At 35.8% G+C, this 22,734-nt stretch overlaps 4 protein-coding genes across 4 annotated transcripts; 2 read left to right on the forward strand and 2 right to left on the reverse strand.

Annotated features, from left to right (window-relative positions):
• Positions 1-2,398: 2,398 nt before the first annotated feature.
• Positions 2,399-5,190, reverse strand: LOC114717432 (putative pentatricopeptide repeat-containing protein At1g12700, mitochondrial). Its single transcript, XM_028902558.1, has 2 exons — positions 5,109-5,190; positions 2,399-4,935 (listed from the first exon to the last, which is right to left on the reverse strand). Exons 1-2 carry the CDS (start codon positions 5,148-5,150, stop codon positions 3,244-3,246), a joined length of 1,734 nt encoding a protein of 577 aa, XP_028758391.1. The 5' UTR covers positions 5,151-5,190; the 3' UTR covers positions 2,399-3,243.
• Positions 5,191-7,995: 2,805 nt separating this feature from the next.
• On the forward strand, positions 7,996-11,476 carry LOC114717430 (uncharacterized). Its single transcript, XM_028902555.1, has 9 exons — positions 7,996-8,007; positions 8,127-8,303; positions 8,433-8,653; positions 8,732-8,793; positions 9,086-9,307; positions 9,847-9,976; positions 10,114-10,436; positions 10,517-10,661; positions 11,000-11,476. The coding sequence occupies exons 1-9, from the start codon at positions 7,998-8,000 to the stop codon at positions 11,234-11,236; spliced, it is 1,527 nt and encodes a 508-aa protein (XP_028758388.1). The 5' UTR covers positions 7,996-7,997; the 3' UTR covers positions 11,237-11,476.
• A 2,439-nt stretch (positions 11,477-13,915) lies between these two features.
• LOC114717431 (40S ribosomal protein S15) lies at positions 13,916-16,503 on the forward strand. The gene is made up of 4 exons (XM_028902557.1): positions 13,916-13,978; positions 14,195-14,340; positions 14,451-14,508; positions 15,968-16,503. Exons 1-4 carry the CDS (start codon positions 13,976-13,978, stop codon positions 16,214-16,216), a joined length of 456 nt encoding a protein of 151 aa, XP_028758390.1. The 5' UTR covers positions 13,916-13,975; the 3' UTR covers positions 16,217-16,503.
• Positions 16,504-18,810: 2,307 nt separating this feature from the next.
• LOC114717433 (uncharacterized) lies at positions 18,811-19,879 on the reverse strand. The gene is made up of 3 exons (XM_028902559.1): positions 19,584-19,879; positions 19,271-19,495; positions 18,811-18,886 (listed from the first exon to the last, which is right to left on the reverse strand). The coding sequence occupies exons 1-3, from the start codon at positions 19,877-19,879 to the stop codon at positions 18,811-18,813; spliced, it is 597 nt and encodes a 198-aa protein (XP_028758392.1).
• Positions 19,880-22,734: the final 2,855 nt, after the last annotated feature.

The raw sequence follows: 22,734 nt of genomic DNA on the forward strand, positions 1-22,734 counted from the left end.
CAGCTTTTTACGGTAGGTCCGTTCTTCGTTTCGCCTATGTCAGCTTGTTGGCTCTGTAATATGAAATCAAACCACGTCACTGAAGAAAATGTCCACTTACAACTTCCAAGTTAACCTTTTTCGTTTTTTCGGTTTGTATATCTGCTTTATATACTCCTCTAATCTTCAATGCATGCCTTAATCTGAGATTTAATGTTAGTTTAATATGTGAGATCACGTATTATTAATTTTTCAAAAAAATTATCTCTATTGATATTTCTTCAACAATAATTAAATAAAAGAGGAAGGGAAGGAATTAAGGAGGATGATGAGAGTATTTTAGGAAAAAATATTATATTAACTAATTTAACTAATATTTTTAATATACTCAAATTAGTTAATTAGGTTTTATATTAAAAATGAGTAGTGATATGTAAGGTACTGTTTACAAGGCATAGCGCACGTTTACAAATTAGTTACATTTCCCAAAGTTACATTACCTACGTTGTAAAAAAATTAATAATCATATAAAATAGGTCTTACATTTAGGATCAATATTAACTCTCTAATTAGGTTTTATATTAAGAATCAGAATAATAAATTTGTTAATAATTTTTTTACCAACATAATAAACAATATATAAAAATATAATTAATTAATTGTTAATATGTGTGTGTGTTTATCAAATATAAGATTAAATGTGTTCTTACAAAAATGAATATTTTTTCCTAATAAAAAAATTAAAGTATGAAACGAAGGAGGAGAGCTGGTCAAAAAGTAAAAAGAACGAGGGAGGAGAAAAAAGGAGAAAGGTTGAAGCATTTGACACTTTGATACTGATGGGACAAAAACTTTTACTCACACAGCGATTAAAAGTGAAAAAAATTTCACTTTTGGTGAAACCATGATTTTAATGGAAAAACCATAATTTCATGACAAAACTATAGTTTCAGAAAATTATAGAGTGTTTGGATATATTTTGAATGAAATCTTGGTGTGTGCTCTAAAAGTGTTTTTTTTAGGTTTGCCAAACACGCTCGGATGCTTGGAAAAGGTAAACTATTTTTCAAACATGTCCATAACAGTGTGACTTGTTTTAGAATCTATATAAAAATGAGTTTATAAGCTAGTTTCCATTTGTTTATATAATATAAATGCATAATAAATCAAATTATTTATAAGGTTTAGATAGGATATATATAACCTCAAATTTTATTACAAAACAGGAGCTTACAGTTAGTCAAGAATTTAACGGCATGTGCTCAACTGCATGTCCCTATCACTGTAACTCAAAATGTGAAATTGATTGTATGTCCAGATTTATACCTTAAATAAATAATATTCCTTCAATCCTTAGACATATTTAACTAATTTGATTAAATTAAGAGAGTTAGGTAAGTTAATTAATTATAAAAAATATGACATATTTTTCTTAAAATATCATAATTATCTTTCTTAATATCCTCCCTTCATATTCTACTTGATTATGGTTGAGGAAGTATAAATAAGAATAATTTAAAAAAATTAATAAATATGATAAATACGTCTTATATTTAAGACTAAGATCAACTCAATAATTAGGTATTATATTAAAGAGTAGAGGAGTATCTCTTAAAACAATGACTGCCCCACAGATAGAAAAGTTGTGACTAAAGAAAATAGAAAGAGAAAAAATGAAGAGAATAAAAAAAAGAGAAAATATCATTACTCCTCTTATTTGAATGGACAAGGAAGGGGGGGGGGGAATAAAAAAATATCTTAATAACTATCAAAATCCACGGCACACGTTTCAATACAAACCCCCCTTGTGCAGGGTTGAAATCATCATTTGCAGTTAAAGGGATCCATAAGATCGATTCTTCTTTTTTTTAGCCTTTTTGCCTAAATAATGTAATAAGTATCTATTTGTCCATTATGTCGTATAACAATTTGTTAGCGAGGGAAACCGCTTCACCAGTACCAGCAGCACTCGTGTCTTCAAATAACTGTCGCTCGCAATGAAGAGCACAATATAGCACAGTTCACCAAAAAAAAGAAGAAGAAGAAGAAGAAGAAGTGGTTTTCCACATCAAGAGAGGAAAAATATTCTAACAGTTATGCATTATCTCATGAACTCTCACGTTCTCATTCTGAACTGCTCCAGGAAAGAAGACAATAGTAAAATGAAAGTATAAGCTCATTCAATTCGGCGTTCAAGAATAAAGTCTTGTGCAATTGTTGAAAAGAAATAAGCACAAGATGTGGAGTATGTTAAAACCTTTCAATCTTTCTCTGACTATGTTGTATGTATTTGATACTTTCAGATAATCTGCTGGCTACGTAATTAATGATGACAGAATTTACATAAATAATTATAGTAGAATTAAACTGAATTATAATCTAGAATAGGCATTTCGGGCAGCAGCAATCTTGCTATGTATATATATATTTAAAACCTCACTGGTTCCCTCATTCCATTTTCATATTCTTCAAATTGTCATGGAAAAGGCCCGCTTTGTACAGTGTGTACTCTCTGTTCCAATAGCGAAAACAATCAAAGTAATTAATTTTGAACCGACCTGGTTTCCACCATTACCCTTGCATCTTCGGTGCATATCTTTCATGAATGTCTGCAAGGCATATGGCAGAGGGAAAACTACTTGGGCCAAAGCATCAGACCACATGCTGACTCTCTGACTTAGGTTCGTTGATGAACAGCTTGACAGCGGTGGACTCTGATAGATGCGTAAACGGTAAGAGTGCTTCAAATTGGTTTGCGTAATGATTCACAATGGAGGCATGCTTCAGTGCTCTTAACTCAGTGACGGCTGTACAGAGCTCCTAACTCTGGGATGGCTGTGAGGATCGTTTTTCTGACAACCGGCAGGAGCAACGGCAATGGCCAAAGTAGGGGGTCTGATGCCATTGTTAAGCGTAGAACAAGGAAAACAATAGGTAACTGTACTTTATTTTCACAAGACATCTCATTCATTCACTAACATCCTCTATTTATACTAATAACCTTCTCTAACTAATCAATCCTCTTAACTACCTCTAACTCTAATAACCACCACATAACACTTCCATTGCAGCCAAAACACACAACTTTTTGTTGTGTTGATTTGCCACCAAAAGATTTCATCAGATGAGGCCTGCCTTAGCATAAAACCATCAAAAGAGTCTGGAAAGTAGCAAAGAGCATCAGTGTTTGTTATTTGATGGTTTCTTGGCTACTACTTCTGAATATGCATTGAATAAATCGTACTACTGATTAGCCATCTTATATCATCTTCCAGTAGGCTCCTGAGGAGAAAAATTCGGAAGCAAATTCAGATATTCAGGACATCTTTCGTCCTTGGGAAGTAAGTCCACCATTATAGACATTGTAGAGGCATCTGGTGACAAGTTTTTTATTGCCATTTTGTGAAGAAGATCAATGGCTTTTGCTGAATCATTCTCCTGACAGAAACCACGCATAAGTGTGTTATAAGTAACTAGATTTGGAGCACAACCATTCTTCTCCATTTCCAGAAACAATTTCTCTGCTTCCTCTAATTTTTTCCTCTTACAAAGCCCATTTATCATGATGCTGTAAGTTACCACATCTGGTGCAAGACCTTTTTGAGAAATTCTAGAAAATAACTGAAAAGCAGTTTCAAGCTTTCCCGACTTACATAACCCATCAAGGACGGGATTGTACATCTCAGTGCTTAGTTTAATATTGTTATTTTCTATGCTATTAAGTAGTTCCAATGCTTCTGGAATACGATTATTCTTGCAAAGCCCGTCTAAGAATATGCGATAGACTGCTGAGTCCAGTATCTGACCATGAAGCTGCATCTGATTGAACATATTCCATGCATCCTCTATCTTGCCTATCCGGAAAAGACCTTTTATCAAGGAAATATAAGTGTAAGGAGGGGGCAACAACCCACCATGAATCATCTCCTCATATATTTTCATAGCTTCCTCTATTTTGTTATTTTTGCAATAACCATAGATCAGCACATTGTAACTAACAATATCATACTCTAGGCCATTACTCTTAATTGAAACAAATATTTTCTCCGCTTCGTGGAGCTTATCCACTAAAAGATATCCATCCATCAACGTATTATATATGCGGGTGTGAGGCTTAACGCCTCTTTGAATCATTGTCTCTAACAATTTCTCAGCTTCTTGCACCTTCCCATCCTCGACAAGAGCATGTATAATAACATTAAATGTAACCGAATTAGGCTGAATTCCGTGATCCACCATCTCTCTGTACAAGTTCTCAGCCTCCTTTGAATCACCGCAACTGTAAAAGCCATGTATCAGAGAACTATACAGCACCACATCTGGAGATATGCCCCTGCTCTTCATTTCCAAGAAAAGTCCTTTCGCCTTGTCCATCAAACCAGCCTTACAAAGGCCATCAATAATTGTAGCGTAACACTTTATGTTGGGTTTGCGAATCAAACTGGACTCATCTTTAGTTCTGATCATTTCTTCGTGCAGCTTAAGTGCATTGTCCGTGTATCCATTTCGACACAAACCATCGATTAAAGTCCCGTATGTCACCACACTAGGCAGAATGCCCAGCTTAATCATCTTCTTAAACAACAGCACTGCCTCCTTAGTTTTACTCTCTTTACACATTCCACGAATCAAGCTTGTGTAAGTAAATTTATTTGGGAAGAAACCCCTCCGGACCATATTCCCCACTACTGAAAAGCCAGCGCGGGCCCGATTCGTATTACAAAGGCAATTTAACAGAATGTTTAAGGTAATAAAATCGGGTAACAACCCGGATGACATCAGTCTACTGCAAAGAGAAATTACGGTGGAATACTGCTTGTTCTTGGCAAGTACACCGAATAAGAGATTGAACGATGACACAGGAGGGGTTGGTTTTAGGTGAAGCATGTGATCAAAATAGTGCAAAGCTTCATCTGTAGAGACTTTCCCCAATTTACAGTCTATTTTAAGGAATTTCTGCAGTGCGAATTGGGCGGAGTCATCGGACATTGAAGTTTCAGGAATAATGTCGGAATTGAAAGAGGAGTCTCTTCGGGGGTTAGCGAACAGAGATGTTAAACTAGTGGGGTTTTTCAGTAAACTAGAGGAGGTTGAAGTGGAGAAGTGTTGGAATAGAGAAGGCGACTTACCCAAGATAGAGCAGCAACGACCGCGGAAGAAGCAGCGACCATTTGCGGAAAGAAGCAGGGTTATGGGTCCTTCCGTTTAGCCGGTAGTTAATTGGTAAAGGTGCCGTCGACGGGAACCCTTCTGTCTTTACCGAGGGTTACTGGCGGCATTTGCGACGCGGCGGGTCGCTGTGGCCTCGTAAAGGTGCGTTCTCCCTTCTTTTTTTTTTTGTTGGGGGGGGGGGGGGGAAGGAGGGGAGGGAGAGGATTTTGGCGGAGGCCAACCCCTATATAGTTGTCACATGAACTTATTAAGCCCCTCCCCTCTACCCTCTTCGCCACAACCCCTAGATTAGATTTCAATGGATGGTTTAGTATTTTCCAAAAACATTATTATAATTTTATTTAAAAATATGTAAATAAATTTAAACTGCTAGAATTATAATCTAAGTAGTTAATAACTATAATGAAAAAACAAGGAAAAAAATCTCTTTTTATAATAATAATCTAGGATTGTGAACATAAAAAAACTACTTTCTATGCACGTCCTATTAAGGATGTGTTTGGTATCATGAGAGTCCAAACTGACTTCTCAATCAGTAAAAACTGGGGTTGTAAGAAATGGTGATTTAGCAATTTGATTTTTCTGTCTCAGATGGGTTTTTTCCATAAGCTGTGTCATTTTACTTTTGACGATAAAGACCATCAGTGCGGCAGAAAAAATTATTAGAGAGCATTTATTATTGTACTTTAAATTCTTTGCCTGCCTAACCTTCTTTCACATACATATCTTCTCTCTAAAAAAACAAGAAAGAACAAAGCCAGCAGCAACTGATTTATACACACATATATATCCATTAAATATATTCAATTAAATATTTCAGTATTTTTTTTTCAATTTCTTCATAATAATAACTTAATTTCTTTATTTCTAATAATTTTATTTTTAATATTTTCTTTATAATTTTCACATTATATACATTTAATATTAAATATATGTTACTTAATAAAATTTATGTCCTTTTAATAATTTTGCATCTAAACTGACTTTTTTATTAATCATCTAAATAATTTTTAATTTTTTAAGTTGATTTTTTTTACAAAAGTTAATCCAAACATAAATCACAATTTACCATATGACTTTTACCCAGTTAGATTGAAAAAAAAATATTTCTGCCACTGTTAATCCAAACACATGCTAAAAAGATCCTGAGTAGCTTGAATTTATTTATATATTTTTAAATAAAGCGATAATAATGTTTATTTTTGTAAAATGTTAAAAGGATGGGAGAATCGTTGTCCCGCGCCCATACACACATAGTAAATTTACATAAAAATGTATGTAGATTTTACAACGATTTGTGGCAAATGTGAGCAATTCATTTCTCACGCTCATTCCTTATGCTGAGTAATAAGTGTGTAAAAAGAATAAAAAGTTATATATTTAACCTTCTACACATTTAATTATAACAATAATCGTCTTCAGTTTTAAATGTAAGGTTGATAAAAAGATATGTTTTAACACCAGAAGTCACTTTATTTTTAAAATTTATAATTTTTTGCATTACAACGGTAAGCCAAGCTTGAAGATAAAGCCGAAAAACAAACAAGAAATCGAAATTACTCAGCACTGCTTGTCTTCAAGGAACCATGCTACAAAGTCAAGTCCGAAGATAAAAGTGTGATGAATCTCCCCTGTGCCAGTCTCCATAAATAATGTCCGTGATCCCAGTGATGATAGATCGTGACATTCCCGCATCTTTGTGAAATCCCATGATCCATTTTTCTCTGTCATTCCACGGCAGCTGCTTCTTGGTGAGATGTACACGCACATATATATTAGGGAGTTTCTCAGCCGTTTTCAGTGCAAATTATTAAAAAAAATATTTTAGATGATGACAAAAAATAATATTAAAAAGAAAAATCCCAAATAAAGATTAAAAAAAAAATAAAATTGGGATTTGAATTCTTGAATTTAAAAAATTGCTATCAGGACTTTAAATATGAATTAGCAAATATTGTGTAAAAGATCAGATCACCCTCTTGCTACTTGGGATACTTAACTTGTTATTTAAAATACTTAACTTGTAATTTTCAATACTATATTTGTTGTGACGTAGTGCAAACTTGTTATTTTAAAACACTTAACTTGTAATTTTTAATACTATACATGTTATTTTTAATAGCTGATTTGTTATTTCTAATATGAAAGCGATTTGGTCTTTTATAAAATATTTGACGATTCATATTTAAAATCCGATCGTGAAAACAATTTTTTGAATTCAAAAACCAAATTATAATTTTATGTTTTTCAGGGTGTTTATTTGCAATTTAGAATTTATGTTTAAAATCAACGTAATAAATATAAAATAGTTATAATATTAGCATAAAAGATGTATCCGGACAATGACATAAGTTTGGAAGTTAAGGCACTCAAGCTTGTTCTTAAACTACAAGCATATTCTTCTGTACATTTTCTCATCAAAATGTAAGTTTGGGGGCTAAATTACGAATCAGTCTAAAAATTACGGATTAAATGACATTTTTATTTGTTATTTTACTCCAATTTCTTAAATGACGTGCAGAAGTTATAACTCGTACAAAACATGTCCGTCATTGCATTATTTATGAAAAATAAATGCTTATTCAACTAAAATTTGAAACAAATTAAATTGGCAACCATTAGAAAAACTGCATACGTGTAATCCATATATTGCCATGCAAATTAAAGAGATTAGCTTCCTGCCAACTTTTCCATCGACTCCCAACAAATGGAAAGATAGGCGTGCAACCACAAAAGTTCTGAAGAAATTGCTTGGATCGTTCGTAACAAAGAGAATCACATTTCGCAACACGAACTGAAATTCTCCGATAACTTGAGGTGGTTTCCATCTTTCATTTCTCAGAGAAATGCATCAAGGTACGTGAAACACAACACAAGCCAATTTGATTATTTGCTGCACTATTTCAAAATTATTCCTCTCATGATGGAAGAAAGGATTCGTGATTTTGATCTTTCCCTTTGTCAATTCTCTTCAGATGAATACTACAAGCCCTCCTTCTCACTGATCCTTGTAGCCTCTTGCATCGGGCTCATATTTGCCTTCTCAATGCGTTATTTCATGAAAAGGATAAGAGATCAGAGGATCATTCCACGAATTAGATTATCAAAAACAGGGCACGCCGTGAAGCTGGAAAGGTTCTCCCATTATGTAGGTAATTATCATTTGTGGATCCACGAATAGCGGTACACACACTTATATAGAGACAGATCGATATTGTATTGAATCCTATGGATTGAATTGGCTTAGTCTGGTACATGTGAGATTGTGTGATTTGGTGCAGCTAGGCAACTGGGGTTAGATAGGAGAAATTGTCCGCAACTATGTAAACTAGCATCAGAATACGTGAGAAAATCCGAGGACTATGAAGACGATATATACGCATATTTTGCCAGCGAACCGGATGCTGATTCTTTATTTGTGAAACTCGTGGAGGAATTTGAGAGATGCATTCTTAGTTACTTTGCATTTCATTGGAGCCACGCAGATGTCATGATAAGTCAGGTAAACAATTCACCGTCATTACTCCTTAAAAAAAAAAAATTGTAGCAGATAAAGAACACTATTTCGGTGGTGTTTCAGGTGTTAAGTTGCGAAAGCGAACCCAAAAAGAAGCTCAAAAACATAGTCATGGCAGCAACCAGGTGAGAATTAACAATCTCCTTCTAACTCTGATCTATCGGTACTTGAGAAAATAGACGAGGCTTCGACGTTATGAAGCATAACATGAATATGAACATCCACTAAGATGGATCCGAGAGAACCAAGTAAATCGGCACTTCCATTTGTGATCTCACTTGCCCTAGTTCCATGACAGGTTTGAAATTAAACCGCCACTTGGTTGCAAGGTTAACCTGTGCCAAATCTCGTATGATGGGAATGTGTTGTCATTATTGTTATATAGACCTGTTGTAGTGAACTGCTTGGTTTGTACAGGGAGCAAAGGTTCGAGAGGGCTACGAAGAATCTGAAGGTGGCGAGGGTTTTCAATACACTGGTGGAAGAGATGAAAGCAATGGGGCTGGCACCAAATGACGATTCTCAATGTACGGAGGTGATGGCTCCTGTAGCTCACAGTGATAGGAGTCCAGTGCTCCTCCTCATGGGCGGTGGCATGGGAGCAGGGAAGAGCACCGTGCTCGAAGAAATTCTCAAAGAGTATGATCCAACAACATTTCTGATCCAGAATTTCACGAGTTTAGCTTTTGTTGTTGTCTTTTGTGAGAGTTGTTGTTTCAATGACGCTTGCTTTTGCATTTTTTTATTCTACTATATTAGGATCACCAACACAGAACTCCCAATAGCTGGAGCATTGTGATAAAGGTTCCATTTAATATACTGCTAAACATTCCATTATATTACAATATCAAATCCATAAATTAAGTCGAATCAGGATCGCTCATCTAAAAAATGTACACTGTTTAATGATGAATCGAGAACTCAAAGATGCATATAGCAAGAACTGAAAACATTTTAAAGCTCACGAGTTCATTTTAATGAGGTCCATAATTATGATAACATGGCATGCACAGAAACAAATCGTATGGGGATAATTTTGTTGCAGGAGGGTCATAAATGTTCTTGTTTACTTGTTTCAACCATCGTTTATGCTTTGAAACATACAAGTATCATTTTGAAATCATTAAAACTAACATCAAGAGGCTAATATCGTTTATTTATGAATGAAATTTAAACAGACCTTTCTGGGCAGGCGCAGCAGGGAATGCCGTAAGGATTGAAGCAGATGCCTTTAAAGAATCAGATGTCCTCTATAAGGCCCTTAGCTCTAGAGGGCATCATCACGACATGATTCGAACAGCTGAACTGGTGAGATAGTTGACACACACCTCTGTTCTTTTCATTCTGGTTTCTTGGAATAAAATCTCAACTATCCATCCTCGGACACATTTCATCGTTGTATAATGTTTTTTATTCTGGCAAGAGAAACTAACCATCACAAACAGGTACACCAATCATCTACAGATGCAGCTTCGTCCCTGCTGGTAACAGCATTAAATGAAGGGCGAGATGTGGTTATGGATGGCACTCTCTCTTGGGTACCATTTGTTGTGCAGACTATAACTATGACCAGATGTGTCCATCGCCACAGGTATCGCATGGGACCTGGTTATAGGGTGGCTGATGATGGAACTGTGACAGAAAACTATTGGGAACGAATGGAAGAAGTAGAACCAGAACAAAATGGAGGCAAAAAGAGAAAGCCATATAGGATAGAGCTAGTTGGGATAGTATGTGATGCTTACCTTGCAGTGGTTAGAGGAATAAGGTAGTGAAGATGGAGCATGAATCTTTATATTTGACAATCTCAATCGCCTAATGATAACAGCTAACTTCGAATGTTAACAGGAGAGCTATCATGTGTAGAAGAGCAGTAAGAGTAAACTCTCAATTGAAGTCCCACAAGAGATTTGCTGAAGCATTTCTGACTTACTGTCAACTGGTAGACAATGCACGACTTTATGTAACAAATGCGTTGGGAGGCCCCCATAAGGTAGGCACACATAATTTTCCTTTTTCTAGATGCAAAATCTGTTGTCTTCATTTTTAACCTTAGCTGCTAAAGTTTGATGCGAACAGATGAACTTGTAATTCTGAAACTTATTTCCAATAAAAGCGTATCTTTATACCTCTTTTGCATTTTTTCTGTTACCATCATCATGAACAAATTATCAAGGTAAAATGAACATGAATAGTTAGAAATAACACATAAGAGGAGGTAGGAAAAAAAAAATGCAATCTTGATGTTTCTCTCTCTGGTATGCTAACCTTTAATATTTTCGTTTCCATGGTTGCCACTTTTTTGCATCTGAAACGATAGTTTTTATGCAGTTGATAGGATGGAAAGAGAGAGACAAGACATTGCTTGTGGATCCAGATGAAATTGACTGCTTGAAGAAGGTTGGTAAGTTGAATGAGGAAGCCAACTCTATATATGAACTTTACAAGCACCCTCACCCAGCTCGTCAGGCTGGATCAATATGGAAAGACATTGTGTTATCGCCCACAAGGTTGAACATCCAGCAAGAGCTCAAGTATTCAATTCAAAAGGCTGAGAGATTGAAATGACAACTGCATGGAATAGCACTCGCATTCCACCCTCAACTTCTGAGACCCAGAAAGGAAGCTTGGCAAGGGGTGGAAGAGCATGTGTAAGGAGCTCAACAAACATCCACTAATTTGAAATTTTCAACCAAGGAAAACTTTTTGTATGAAACTGAAAATTCGACCATTTCAATGTTGATTACATAGGATTATTAAAACAGATAGTTCAAATTATTTTTCTGGAGTGCAGAATGCAGATGCTAAAATACACTAATTATGCCAACGATAAAGGACCCAAAACCACAACAAAAAGTTCACAGCAAATCAACCAACTTACCTGTAGGCGTCTCGTTTACTCTTATTACCAGAGCTTACTTTTCTTGTGCATGGGCTTTCACTTAACAGTTCACCACTCTAACTTCAACCAAGTGTTCAAATAACTTGGTGCCAGCTTTTAAAGAATGCAACTACTTTAGTTATCACACATTTCCAGACTCATTGCTAGCAGCACTGTGGGTCTATACTCCATTAACTCCAACTGCTCATGCTACTCTTTCTTGTGCTTCAATTCATATTCGTTTTCGTGATCCTTTTAGAAGCCACTTCCCTTAGCATGTTAAAACTGTCAAGATGAAGCGCATGTTATTTAAAAGATTATGAAAATATTTCTCTTAATGTGCCAACCAGAGTGAGGAGGTGATCTCACATACATAAACAAAGTTAACAAGAGCCATGTATCAGGATCAGATGGAAAGACTTGCTACAGACCATGTTTACAACTTTACGTGGCACTTTAACTTTGTAGTTTAATGAGATGTTTCCTTTTTCTTTTTCTCCCTATGGGCTAATAATTCCGTTAGATTGGAGTAGAACCGGTCCACGGCTCATACAGATACTAGATTTACAATTAAGCGTAATACTTCCTCCAATACCTGACATAAAAGCTAGTAGAAGGGTTAAATTCAATTCTAGATATAAGATCTTAATTCATTCTATCTCTTATGTTTATATTTTTTTTCCTAAACTAATTTATGTAACTCAAGAACTGATCAGAAAGAGTACCAACCAACATGCTTAATCCATGAATCAAACAAGGGCCCTTCGTACGACCTGCATCCTCCATAATGAAGGTTAATGGCCCAGTGACTTTGAATTACAAATCAAAATGGTGCCCTTATGCCGAAGCTTCACCAGCCCGCTGCAAAAATTAATTTATAATAATGTTATTTTAGTTATGAAAAAATATAATTGTCTTCATTCAAAATATATTCACTTTTTAAAAAAATGTTTGGATCAAAAGTAACATAATTTTAAATTATAAATGTTCATCAATCGCATAACACGTACATATACACTCAGTCAAGAATGATTTTAAAAGTTTAAATAAAATTAGAAGACTGAAATAATAAAAATTACTGATAATAATAAATTTAATTTATTACATGAAACATATTAAAAAGTAATACTCCTCCCATCCTAAATATAAGACATACTTTATAGTGTAATATAAAATAAATCAATATTTATAGATTACAAGCAAACAGAAAAAAATCAATAAGTATACATTGGGCTGGTCGAGAGGGTTATCGGCATGCCTACATGTAGGCTCTAGCACGCACATAACTAAGGGAAAAAATTCCTGTGTCCTTAAATTTTTAGCAGAATTTTTAAAAATTATGATCCTCAAGGCTAGGACTGTTCACGGGAAGGATCAGGATCGAGACAGGCCAGTTCTGGTTCCATCCCGATAAATAGTAACGGGACAAAAAATCTGTTCCCTGTCCTGGTCCGTCCTGGTGCTGTCTCGGTCCTGATCGGGACGGGACGGATCCGAGACAAGACCGGGACATCCTGATATATATTTTTTATTTTTTTATTTTTAATAGAATTTGATTTTTTTAATTATAGTTTTTTGGGCTTAGGCCTTATAAAAATATCTTTTTTATTTTCTTTTTTATTTGTTTGGATACTTTTCAACAAAAACCCAAAATATTACATATAATAGTCATTAAAAACTCTAAACAAAAACTTTAACACAATAAAAACTTGTTAAAAATTCTAATCATCAATAATCTCAATCATCAACAAATATAAAAACTCTAAATAAATATATCTATAGTTCCATATAATAGTCTCAAATCTTTAAAAAATAAAAAATAATATTATAAAATAGGATAAAAAAAAAGGAACCAGGACGGGACGACCTTGTCCCGTGTCCCGTCCGTCCCGGTTTGTCCCATCTCGAAAATTTCAGGATGGGTCCGTCCCGTCCCAATAAGACCGGGACCGGAACGGGCCGACTGGGACGGGCTGACCTTAAACACCCCTACTCAAGGTGCATAAAATTCTTTTTGGGTGGGGAAATAGAAAAATTGTAAACTGGGACCCATAATAACATAGTATGGATTTTGACAATATTTTTATGAATGGCTCTCTGTGTGTAATTTTTCTATTTCAGTAGTTTTTTTTTTGTAATTTTTTCTTTTAGGTTTTAATATGTCATTTTTGTTGATAGGAAAAAGCCATATTATTATCTTCATACCAAAGGCCCATATTATTAGAACGGGCTTTATATAGGAACGAGGAGCCTTAAGGGCCTAAATTAATCCAATTAGCCCACGCAACTGAAATTCTGCCGAAAAACCTAACCCGTCAAAAATTCAGGAACCCTATAAATGCTCAGGACTGTTGCCGCCATTCTGAAACCCTAGAGCGACCAGCATACATATCAGCGCCTCAATCCTCTCGTCTCTGTTTGCAGCCATGGTAAAGCTCCTAGCTCTCCTAACTCGCTATTTTCTTCACAGGAAATTGAAGGAAACATACTCTAGCTTTTAGAGAAGGAATGCTTCTATTTGGGTCCAATTTTCCTTATCTTTCCTCCGGTTTCTGGTGAACCAAACGGTTTTTCTTTTTTTTTTTTCCAGTTTCACCTCGCCTACTCTTATTACTCACCGTTATCATTTATCTTGGGTTTTTCAGGCGGATGTTGAAAAAGAGGTCGCACCAGGGCAGCCGAAGAAGAGAACATTCAAGAAGTTCAGTTTCAGAGGAGTTGATCTGGATGCACTCTTGGACATGTCTACTGACGAGCTTGTAAAGCTCTTTCATGCTCGTGCTCGTAGAAGGTGATTGATCCAGAGCATTCTCTCCACTATATTTACCTAATTAGCCTGTTCACGATCTAATTACCTGACACTGTTGTGGTTGCCTGTTTCGTTTTATGTTTTGATTTCAGGTTTCAACGCGGTTTGAAACGTAAGCCTATGGCATTGATAAAGAAGCTTCGCAAGGCGGTAAGTTATACTTTCATGATTTATCCAACGATTTTTGTGATTTACATGACAATTGTTTACGATATGTCCTGGTCGATATTGTTGGACATTAAAATGATCGGTTTTGCGTTTTTATCAACGGGAAACTTTCAATGTTCAGTCATGCTGATGATTCTTTGTTACTTGTTAAACATTTATCAAGAAAATCAGCTACATATGGGTTGTCTGATTTTCAAGACTAGCTTTTCCAAATTAGAATCAGCTGTCATTTTGTGAAGATACATCTGGTATATATTAGTTGACCGGAATTTTTATGTTCCATGGGGTTAAAATAAAGTATGAAGTATTGTGTTATATGCTTGCTTACTTTAGCATTGGCGTACCCCAAGGGCATGTTGCAATCTACATAGCCAACCTGAGTGGGATAAGACTACAATTGTTGTATGCTTAAAAAGTCGGAAAGCATATGGAAATAGAGGCGACATTTAGGCAAAGTCGCTGAGGGAGTAATTGTTCAACGAGGAAATAGATCTTTTTTCCTATTTTTCTTGACAGCACTTTCCAAGTAATCACCCTCACTTAGTGGGATAATAAGGCTCTTGTTGTTTTGTTATTGTTTTATCTTGAAAGCCCTTGGTAGCAATGTTGAATGTATTGGATATCAAAAGCTCACACCTTAGACGCTTCGGTGAGATCTTATTCATGGTTAGTGCCTCTCACCTCCAACCAGGAACTCTTGATGCTTTCTCTGTCATTCCGGACTGCATCCTTGGTGCCTCTGTTTGGTAGCAATAAGAGAAGGATTAGTTTGTGAGCAGAAGAAGACATTAGGAAATTACAGAGATTTGAAGAAAGATAATTATTTAAAGACTATATATTTCGTAGTTTCAAATTTAAAATTTATGTCAAATGCCATTAGAATGGTACGTGCATCTATCGGTCTGTTGTTATATAATATATATTTTTTAACTTTAGGGCCTTGTATCACTCAGCATTTGCCTTTGCCACCTCTTGCCTGAGATGTTTAGAGATTTAGCTCCATAGGGATGTCTTTTGCCTTTGACTAACTTGCATTATTTCAATCTATGGTCATGAAGAGTAATCTAGTTTCTCCAAGCTTCTGCTGGACAGTTTGGGGTGATCTTTTTTCTTTGGCTCTATTTTTGGTTTATGTGAGAGGCACATAGTTCAAAAATGAGACGTGTGAAGATCATTGATCAAATGACATACTGGCATATGTTTCTTCAATTTGAAATTGAAAGCTTTTGCATCTTCAACCAATACCTTTTTTTCAGGGCAAATTCAGCTCGGTGTTTGAGTAATTATTGTTCTTAGAACACATTTTCCCACGGTGTAAAGAAAAAAAGAATTATGTCAGACCATAAGCTCTTTTCCCATTCCTTGCTCTGAGCTAGACTGTCTATCCTGAATCTTTTTTATTTTACATTTTTTTAAACTATGGTCTTTATTTTTGAGACAGAAACGGGAGGCCCCACCCGGTGAAAAGCCAGAGCCAGTAAGGACTCACCTTCGCAACATGATAATTGTACCCGAAATGATTGGCAGCATTATTGGTGTCTACAATGGGAAGACCTTCAATCAAGTTGAAATCAAACCTGAAATGATCGGTCACTATCTTGCTGAATTCTCAATCAGTTACAAGCCTGTTAAGCATGGGAGGCCCGGTATTGGTGCTACTCACTCCTCAAGGTTCATTCCTCTTAAATGAAGAGTACAAGCTCGTCTCTTTTCTAGTTATGGGTGTACCTTTCATTTGCTGTGCCAAACTATTTATATAGTTTCTAGATGATATTGCAATGCTTTTTCTGATATCGCTGAACTAGGCATGGATGTTGTTTCCATAAAAAAATTAGTGAGCTTTGTTATTTCTTATCCTCTTCATCGGAGTTAAGATGTATTGGAAAATGTTTGGTTTATTGGAGTAGAAAACAAAACAAAATTTAACTGCTTTTAATGGAGTACCAGTTTTCAATAATTTGAACGTGTTAAAGGTTACCATTATACTCCTCTAGTCCTTAATATAGGATCTATTTAACTAATTTGATTAGATTGAGAAAGTTAGGTAAGTTAGTTAATTATAAGAGCTGTGACATGTTTTTCTTAACATATCATAATCATCTTTCTTAATATTTTTTTTTCTTCTTCTATTTGATTATGGTTGAGCGAATATCTATAGGAGTGATTTAGAAAAAATTGATAAATATGAGAAAAGGGTCTTGTATTTAAGACTAAAACTAACTCAATAATTGGATCCTATATTAAAAAGCAGAAGAGTATGTTTTTTTTTTTTTTTCCTTTTGGTATACCATATGTTCTCGTTATTTAGAAGAAAGTTTCCTCCTCATGTCTCCGTTGCAAATCTTTGGCAAATGTTCAGAGAATATTAACATCGAAGTTTAATTAGTGTGTAGTCATAAAGTGAATAATACTATAAAATTGATTGCTTGTAAAAGGTATATGTTTCGGAAAAGTAGGCTTGTGTAGTTGTGTTGCTAGCTTTTGTAACTGGGAGTTAAAAGGCATCGAGAGCTGCTGTCCGAACGTTTGCTTCTTGGCAACTTGTGGATTGATTTTGAATCGAGAGGTGTATATTATGCGCTGGAACGTCCTGACGTCCAAGATTTGGGCCACAATGATCTTAACATGGTTCCACATGGCCTGTTTCGTTGACATTATCACCGTTTGATCATTTTTTGTTTGGAGATATTGGAGATCAGCTATTTTAATAGTAAAGCGAATACCTGATTTATTGTTCTTCACGGATCGCCAATTTTCCCCAGATGCTTCGAGTTCTTTATGATATATTTGATTTGATACGTTGGAAAAGAGTAACAAAGAAATGACCATTAGAATTGGACTAGAAATCATAAGGAACTTCTTGTGAACATTGGTGGAATATCAACATGATGTGAAGTGAAACATAACTGAATCATCAAGGCCCGAGACTAAGAAATCTGGTTATAGTTAAGCCCATTGAATATGTTACAAAATTAAAGTGCTTTTCAAAATACCCCGTATTAAATGCTTGATATGGTTTTAAGCATGTGACAATGTGATTTATTAATTACACTGATTCAACTATTCCATATAATTGATGGGAGCGTGATGAAAATAATGCAACAAATGCCCCAGACACTGGTTCAGTGTCTGTTATGTTTTCCATATTTATTTCTTATAAAAAGAACAAGAAAGTAATAATTCATGGAATTATCTTTTATGATAAAATATTACAGTATTTATAAAATAAATGAATAGTGAAATTAAATTTGCACCATTTATTCCTACCACATTTAACAGGTGGAATGCGCGGGCCTCAGTAAGTACATTCCATCATACTGAACGAAGCTAGTTGCCGGCATTTCTCTTTCTACTTTCTTGCTGTTCCAATGAAGCAAAGAAGCCCTCAGGCCCCTTGGAAAAATAAACTAGAAATTCTTTTAAGCATAAAAATTTGATCCCATCAGAGGCCCTGTAGTCCTTGTAGGTGCTAATAAATAAAGTTACTCAAGTTAATGAACAAAAATTGGTTATAGATTTCAGATTAAATATTGAGAAAAAAATATAAATAGGAAAAATAAATAAACATACGAAATAAAGTAGATTGAGATAGATTCGGGTTTTGAGAAGCGTATTTCTTCTGATCTGACAGAAATTAGTCTTAAGTCTAAGTGAGTTGAGAATATTCTGAATTATACAAAAAAAAACAGATTGAAATTTTGTGTTTCGAACCACATTAAATTTTTAATTAACTCGTGTAGTAGTAATAAATGATGCGTTTGTTCCTAGTAAGTGCAGCGGTGGGCGTCGGATAGGGTTTGGTCGGGAAAAGAAATTTGCCTCTGGGCCTGTCTCGATACTTAGGCTGGTCCGATTTATTTATTAATTAAAATTTCATGCTTCAAATATCCTTGTGAAATCGTTGTAATGTACATTATGTTTCCTCAGGGAAATGACAATAGTCTTGGTGGAAAAATAATGACCCTTGCTGTGCGGATGCCACGATGGAATGAATAATGAAAAAGGCAATGTAGAGAGAAATCAAAATAGTACCAACTAGTGGTTACTGGTTAGGCTAGCGAGAGAGATTATTCTCTCACAGGCTAAGATTCGACGGAAAAAAGTACACATATTTTATATTTAGTATGCTGAGAATTTTTCAATAAAAAACCAAGTATACCAATTTTCACGCACAATTTCGATTTTTAATGATTATGGAGAGGCGGGGTGTCCTACGCTCATGCCTATTCTCTTCTGGCCGCCGCACCGGCACCGCCTTCTTTACTCACTTCGGGAGAATTGCATTTATATCCCAACAGTGACGCCACAGCTCATGCCTCCTCCCCACTTTCTCCGCTTCATTTTCCCAACGCCCCCAATTCTGAGTATCATTCAAGTTTTTTGGTCAACACTTACTGAACCAAAACTCTCTCATTTATTGCCTCTCTCTCTCTCTCTCTCTCTCTCTCCCCCCCCCCTTCGGGGTGTGTGCGTGTCAGCCCATCCCATTTCCCTTCATAAACAGTTCTGTGTAGTTTTTTCAGAACGGATTCGATTATTATTACTGCAAACAGAACAGCTCCATGATAGAACTCAGGACCATTACAGTATTTAGATACATCATGCATTTAGACCATCGATTCAGGTTACAATACTTTCGTTAACAAAACCCTCCACTGTCTGCTGTACATCACAAGGGCAATACTCCGCCCCCAGTCATTTAGAAAACGGGGAAAAAAAAACCGAAGGGAAAACTTCTGAACACCTTATCGCCGACCGTTGAGAAGCCCGGACCATAACGCTGTCTAGAAGAGTGGTTGGTTGGTTAAGATCAAGCATCAACGGTTTCTTCTCTTTCCGCATCTTTCTCTCCTCTCCCATCACCAAATCCACATTCTCCAACTTGTATCCCTTATACTCCGATCTCCCCGGCACTCCCGCCGTGGCGTCCGCCGCATGATACACCGGAGCCCTCCAAAACCCCACGCGCCTACCAAACATCTCTCACCATTACCAACACCGCCACTAGCGGTAGAGGCCGCCGCCGGTGACATCGGGACAGACGGAGCAACGGGAACAGCGGCATAGACGAAGTTCGTCTTTGCCCTGGGGCCACGAAGACTCCTGGCAGCCTCATCGTAGGCCCGGGCCGCCTCCTCAGCGGTATCAAAGGTTCCAAGCCATTTGCGCGTCTCTTCCAGGGATCGCGGATCTCGGCTGCGAATCGGCCCCAGGGACGTTTACGCACGCCTCTAAAATGCGCCTCCTTAGATACCGGAGAGCCGAAATGGAGGGCCGTGGGCGGGAGGGGAGGAGGATCGGAGGGAGGGCCGGGGAGGGAATCGCGACGAAGACGAAGCGCGTCGACAGCCATGAGTGGGAAAGCTAAGAAGGGTCAGAGCTGAGAGAGAAAGTGAGGGTTTGAGGGGTATAAATAGGGGAGGAGACAGCCGGGGCTAACGCCGACAAGCTTGGGGACTGTATTGGGTGCTAAAATTAGAATTAGAATTCACATCGGGGGTGCTCGAATAATAATACTGATAAATAAATACTTCCTCTGACACTTATTATTATTATTACAAACTTTAAATAAATAAAAATTATAAATACAAATATTAGTTAAAAATATTAAAAATATAATTTTATTTTTAAATATATTTTTATATAATAAATAATAAAAAAATATGATAGGAACCTATAATAAATAGTTAAGAACAAACTGAAAAATATAGTGAATATGTAAATAAATTTTAAATTAAAATTATAAAATAGACTATATCCTTCCTTAAATTTAAAACTGAAGGTGAATAAATAAAATAAGGAAAGAGTTAATGAGTGAGGGCCGAGGGGGAGGCTTGGTAGGGATGACCGCATCGGATTTAATGGACTGGAGTTAACAGGCGTGTGAGGCACATTTGATGCCGTGTTCCTAAACTTGAGGCCTTTTCTTCTCCTCTTCCCTTTCTACTGTTTTGGCAAAAACGTTTTGGTGATGCCGATGCTCGCCATGTTCTCCCTCGGAAGAAAACATTGATTTTCCTCTTCTTCTTTTTTCCGTCAATTTATCGTTTCCCACTTTCCCTCTACCTTTTCTTTTTAATTTTAATTATTATCCGACGATTCTGAAAACTGCGGTACAACCGTACAACAACGAGAGAGATATTCACTATCTTGGCAGGTGTTGTACCAGTATTTTGTTTCAGTTATATTTTAATCAAGTATGGTCATGTTTTTGCTAAGAATTAAATTATTTAACAACCTTTTAAATTAATAGTTCGAGCGTAGCATAAAATGCAGGAGCAATGATGACATGATGATGTCGGCATCCCTCCCCTCCTCTCCTTGCTCATTCAGACGTTTTTAGCCCCCAAAATTGTCATTTAAATATTCAAAATATTACTCATCCGCTCCTTAATATAATAATTGTTTAAGTTGATTTGATTTTAAATGTAGATTTATTTTTTATATGTATTAATTTTTTAAAATTATCTCTGTAAATACTCTTTTAAATATAATCAAGTAGAAAAGAAAATAAAAATATTAAGAAAGATGATTATGGTATTTATAAAAAAAAACATATCGATTTTTTATAATTAACTAACTTATTTAATTTTTTAATCTAATTAAATTAATTAAATAAATTTTATATAAGAATTACAACGCGACTTTTTTCAGTTTAGGCTGAGAACAAGTTAAAGCTTGATTGTTCCGGTATCAACGCCATTTGCCCCGTTGGATGAGGTCCCGGATTCCAAGTCGGCACTAACATCTGGGGGATGTGCGCGCGCTAAATTGCACTAATAAATAAATAAATAAAAGCAGAGACCAGTAATACAATGTAAATATAATCTCACGCCATAAAATTGCAGACATGTCTAGATGTGAAGCTTTCTCACAAGTTTTCCAAATTTGCTAACGTGCTTTCAAGTCCTCTACACTTGGGCGTAATAATTTCTCGTAGGAGATGTTATGCATTCCATACGCTTTTTGACTATTGGTGAGCCGGCGGCCACTGGTCAGTGTTGAAATGTTAAAGAAAATATTTTTCTACAAAAAACAATTCTCCCTAAATTACTAATATCGTAATATTTCCAAAAAAAACAAAATTCTTTTTATATATTTCTTGTCTTATAAAAACTATTATTTCTAAAAGCTTCAGTCATTAAGCTGATAATTAGATCTGATTCTCAAAATCGTTCTCGTATTCTCTTCCGTGGGTGTAGAACCAACCTTCTTACGGATCCCGGCTGACTGGAGAAAGAAATGACACAATCTGGGGCCTAAGTATTACTCGTTTTGTTTTTATTATAATTTTAACTAATTAATTTACAGATAACAAATCACTAGTTAAAATTAATTTAAAAATGTAATTTTATTTCCAAACATATCCTTATAATAAATAAGAAAAAAAATAAGTGGAGAAATGTGATAAGAGATAGTATAATAAAGAAAAGAAAATAAATAATTAAAGATAAATAAAATATATTAAATGTTATGACAAATCTTAAGTTAAAAATTACAAAATGAATCATATTCCTCCGATCCTTAATATAAGACCTATTTAACTAATTTGATTACATTAAGGAAGTTAGGTAAGTTAGTTAATTATAAAAAATATGACATGTTTTTTGAAACACCATAATTATCTTCCTTATGGTTGAAGGAATATCTATAAGGATATTTTAAAAAAATTAAAAATATAAAAAATAAATCTTATGTTTAGAATCAAGATCAACTCAACAATTAAATACTATAATAATAAAAAAATATTTTTTTTAATTAAAAATTTATAAACAGAACAGAACTAAATTTGAGGACAGGCGGCCTATGCGGCTAATCTGAGTCGGAGGAAGGGATAGCATTTAATGGGAAATTAAAGGAGTCAAGAGCAAAGGGTGTGGGATTAATTTGTTAGCGTAGGGAAACGGGAACATGCTCGGGGGCTGGAGGCTCCATTTATGAAATCAAATGGGAACGCTCCAATGTTAAAGAAAATGGGATAAAAGGGGAGCCAAGGAGAGAGTGACAGACGGGCGGAGAAGAAGCAACCCGATATGAAACACGTGGGAGGGCCCCACCCTAGAACGAGGGAGCAACGTGGGAAGGCGGACGACAAAGAATCGGCGGCTAAGCCTAACCCTGAGTCTCCCCTCCCATCTCCGTAGTCCGTCTGAAACCAACGTCCCGTGTCCCCACTCTACTTCTACTACCCCTCATGAGCACATCGTA

The sequence above is a fragment of the Neltuma alba genome, unplaced genomic scaffold (assembly GCF_004799145.2).
Source record: "Neltuma alba isolate B1F8T4 unplaced genomic scaffold, ASM479914v2 tig00011736_pilon, whole genome shotgun sequence".
In the NCBI taxonomy this organism is placed as follows: domain Eukaryota; kingdom Viridiplantae; phylum Streptophyta; class Magnoliopsida; order Fabales; family Fabaceae; genus Neltuma; species Neltuma alba.

Excerpts from the sequence above, each read along its gene's own strand:
- LOC114717433 (XM_028902559.1), bottom strand. The coding sequence starts at position 19,879 with ATGGCTGTCGACGCGCTTCGTCTTCGTCGCGATTCCCTCCCCGGCCCT. Across the intron at positions 19,496-19,583 it reads CGAACTTCGTCTATGCCGCT|GCGCGTGGGGTTTTGGAGGG; the intron begins GTTCCCGTTGCT and ends GATGTTTGGTAG. Across the intron at positions 18,887-19,270 it reads TCTCAACGGTCGGCGATAAG|AATTGGGGGCGTTGGGAAAA; the intron begins GTGTTCAGAAGT and ends AATGATACTCAG.
- LOC114717431 (XM_028902557.1), top strand. Across the intron at positions 14,341-14,450 it reads CATGCTCGTGCTCGTAGAAG|GTTTCAACGCGGTTTGAAAC; the intron begins GTGATTGATCCA and ends TTTTGATTTCAG. Across the intron at positions 14,509-15,967 it reads TAAAGAAGCTTCGCAAGGCG|AAACGGGAGGCCCCACCCGG; the intron begins GTAAGTTATACT and ends TTTTTGAGACAG.
- LOC114717432 (XM_028902558.1), bottom strand. The coding sequence starts at position 5,150 with ATGGTCGCTGCTTCTTCCGCGGTCGTTGCTGCTCTATCTTGG. Across the intron at positions 4,936-5,108 it reads TCGTTGCTGCTCTATCTTGG|AAATTCCTTAAAATAGACTG; the intron begins GTAAGTCGCCTT and ends TTCGCACTGCAG.
- LOC114717430 (XM_028902555.1), top strand. Across the intron at positions 8,654-8,731 it reads CAGATGTCATGATAAGTCAG|GTGTTAAGTTGCGAAAGCGA; the intron begins GTAAACAATTCA and ends GTGGTGTTTCAG. Across the intron at positions 8,794-9,085 it reads ATAGTCATGGCAGCAACCAG|GGAGCAAAGGTTCGAGAGGG; the intron begins GTGAGAATTAAC and ends TGGTTTGTACAG.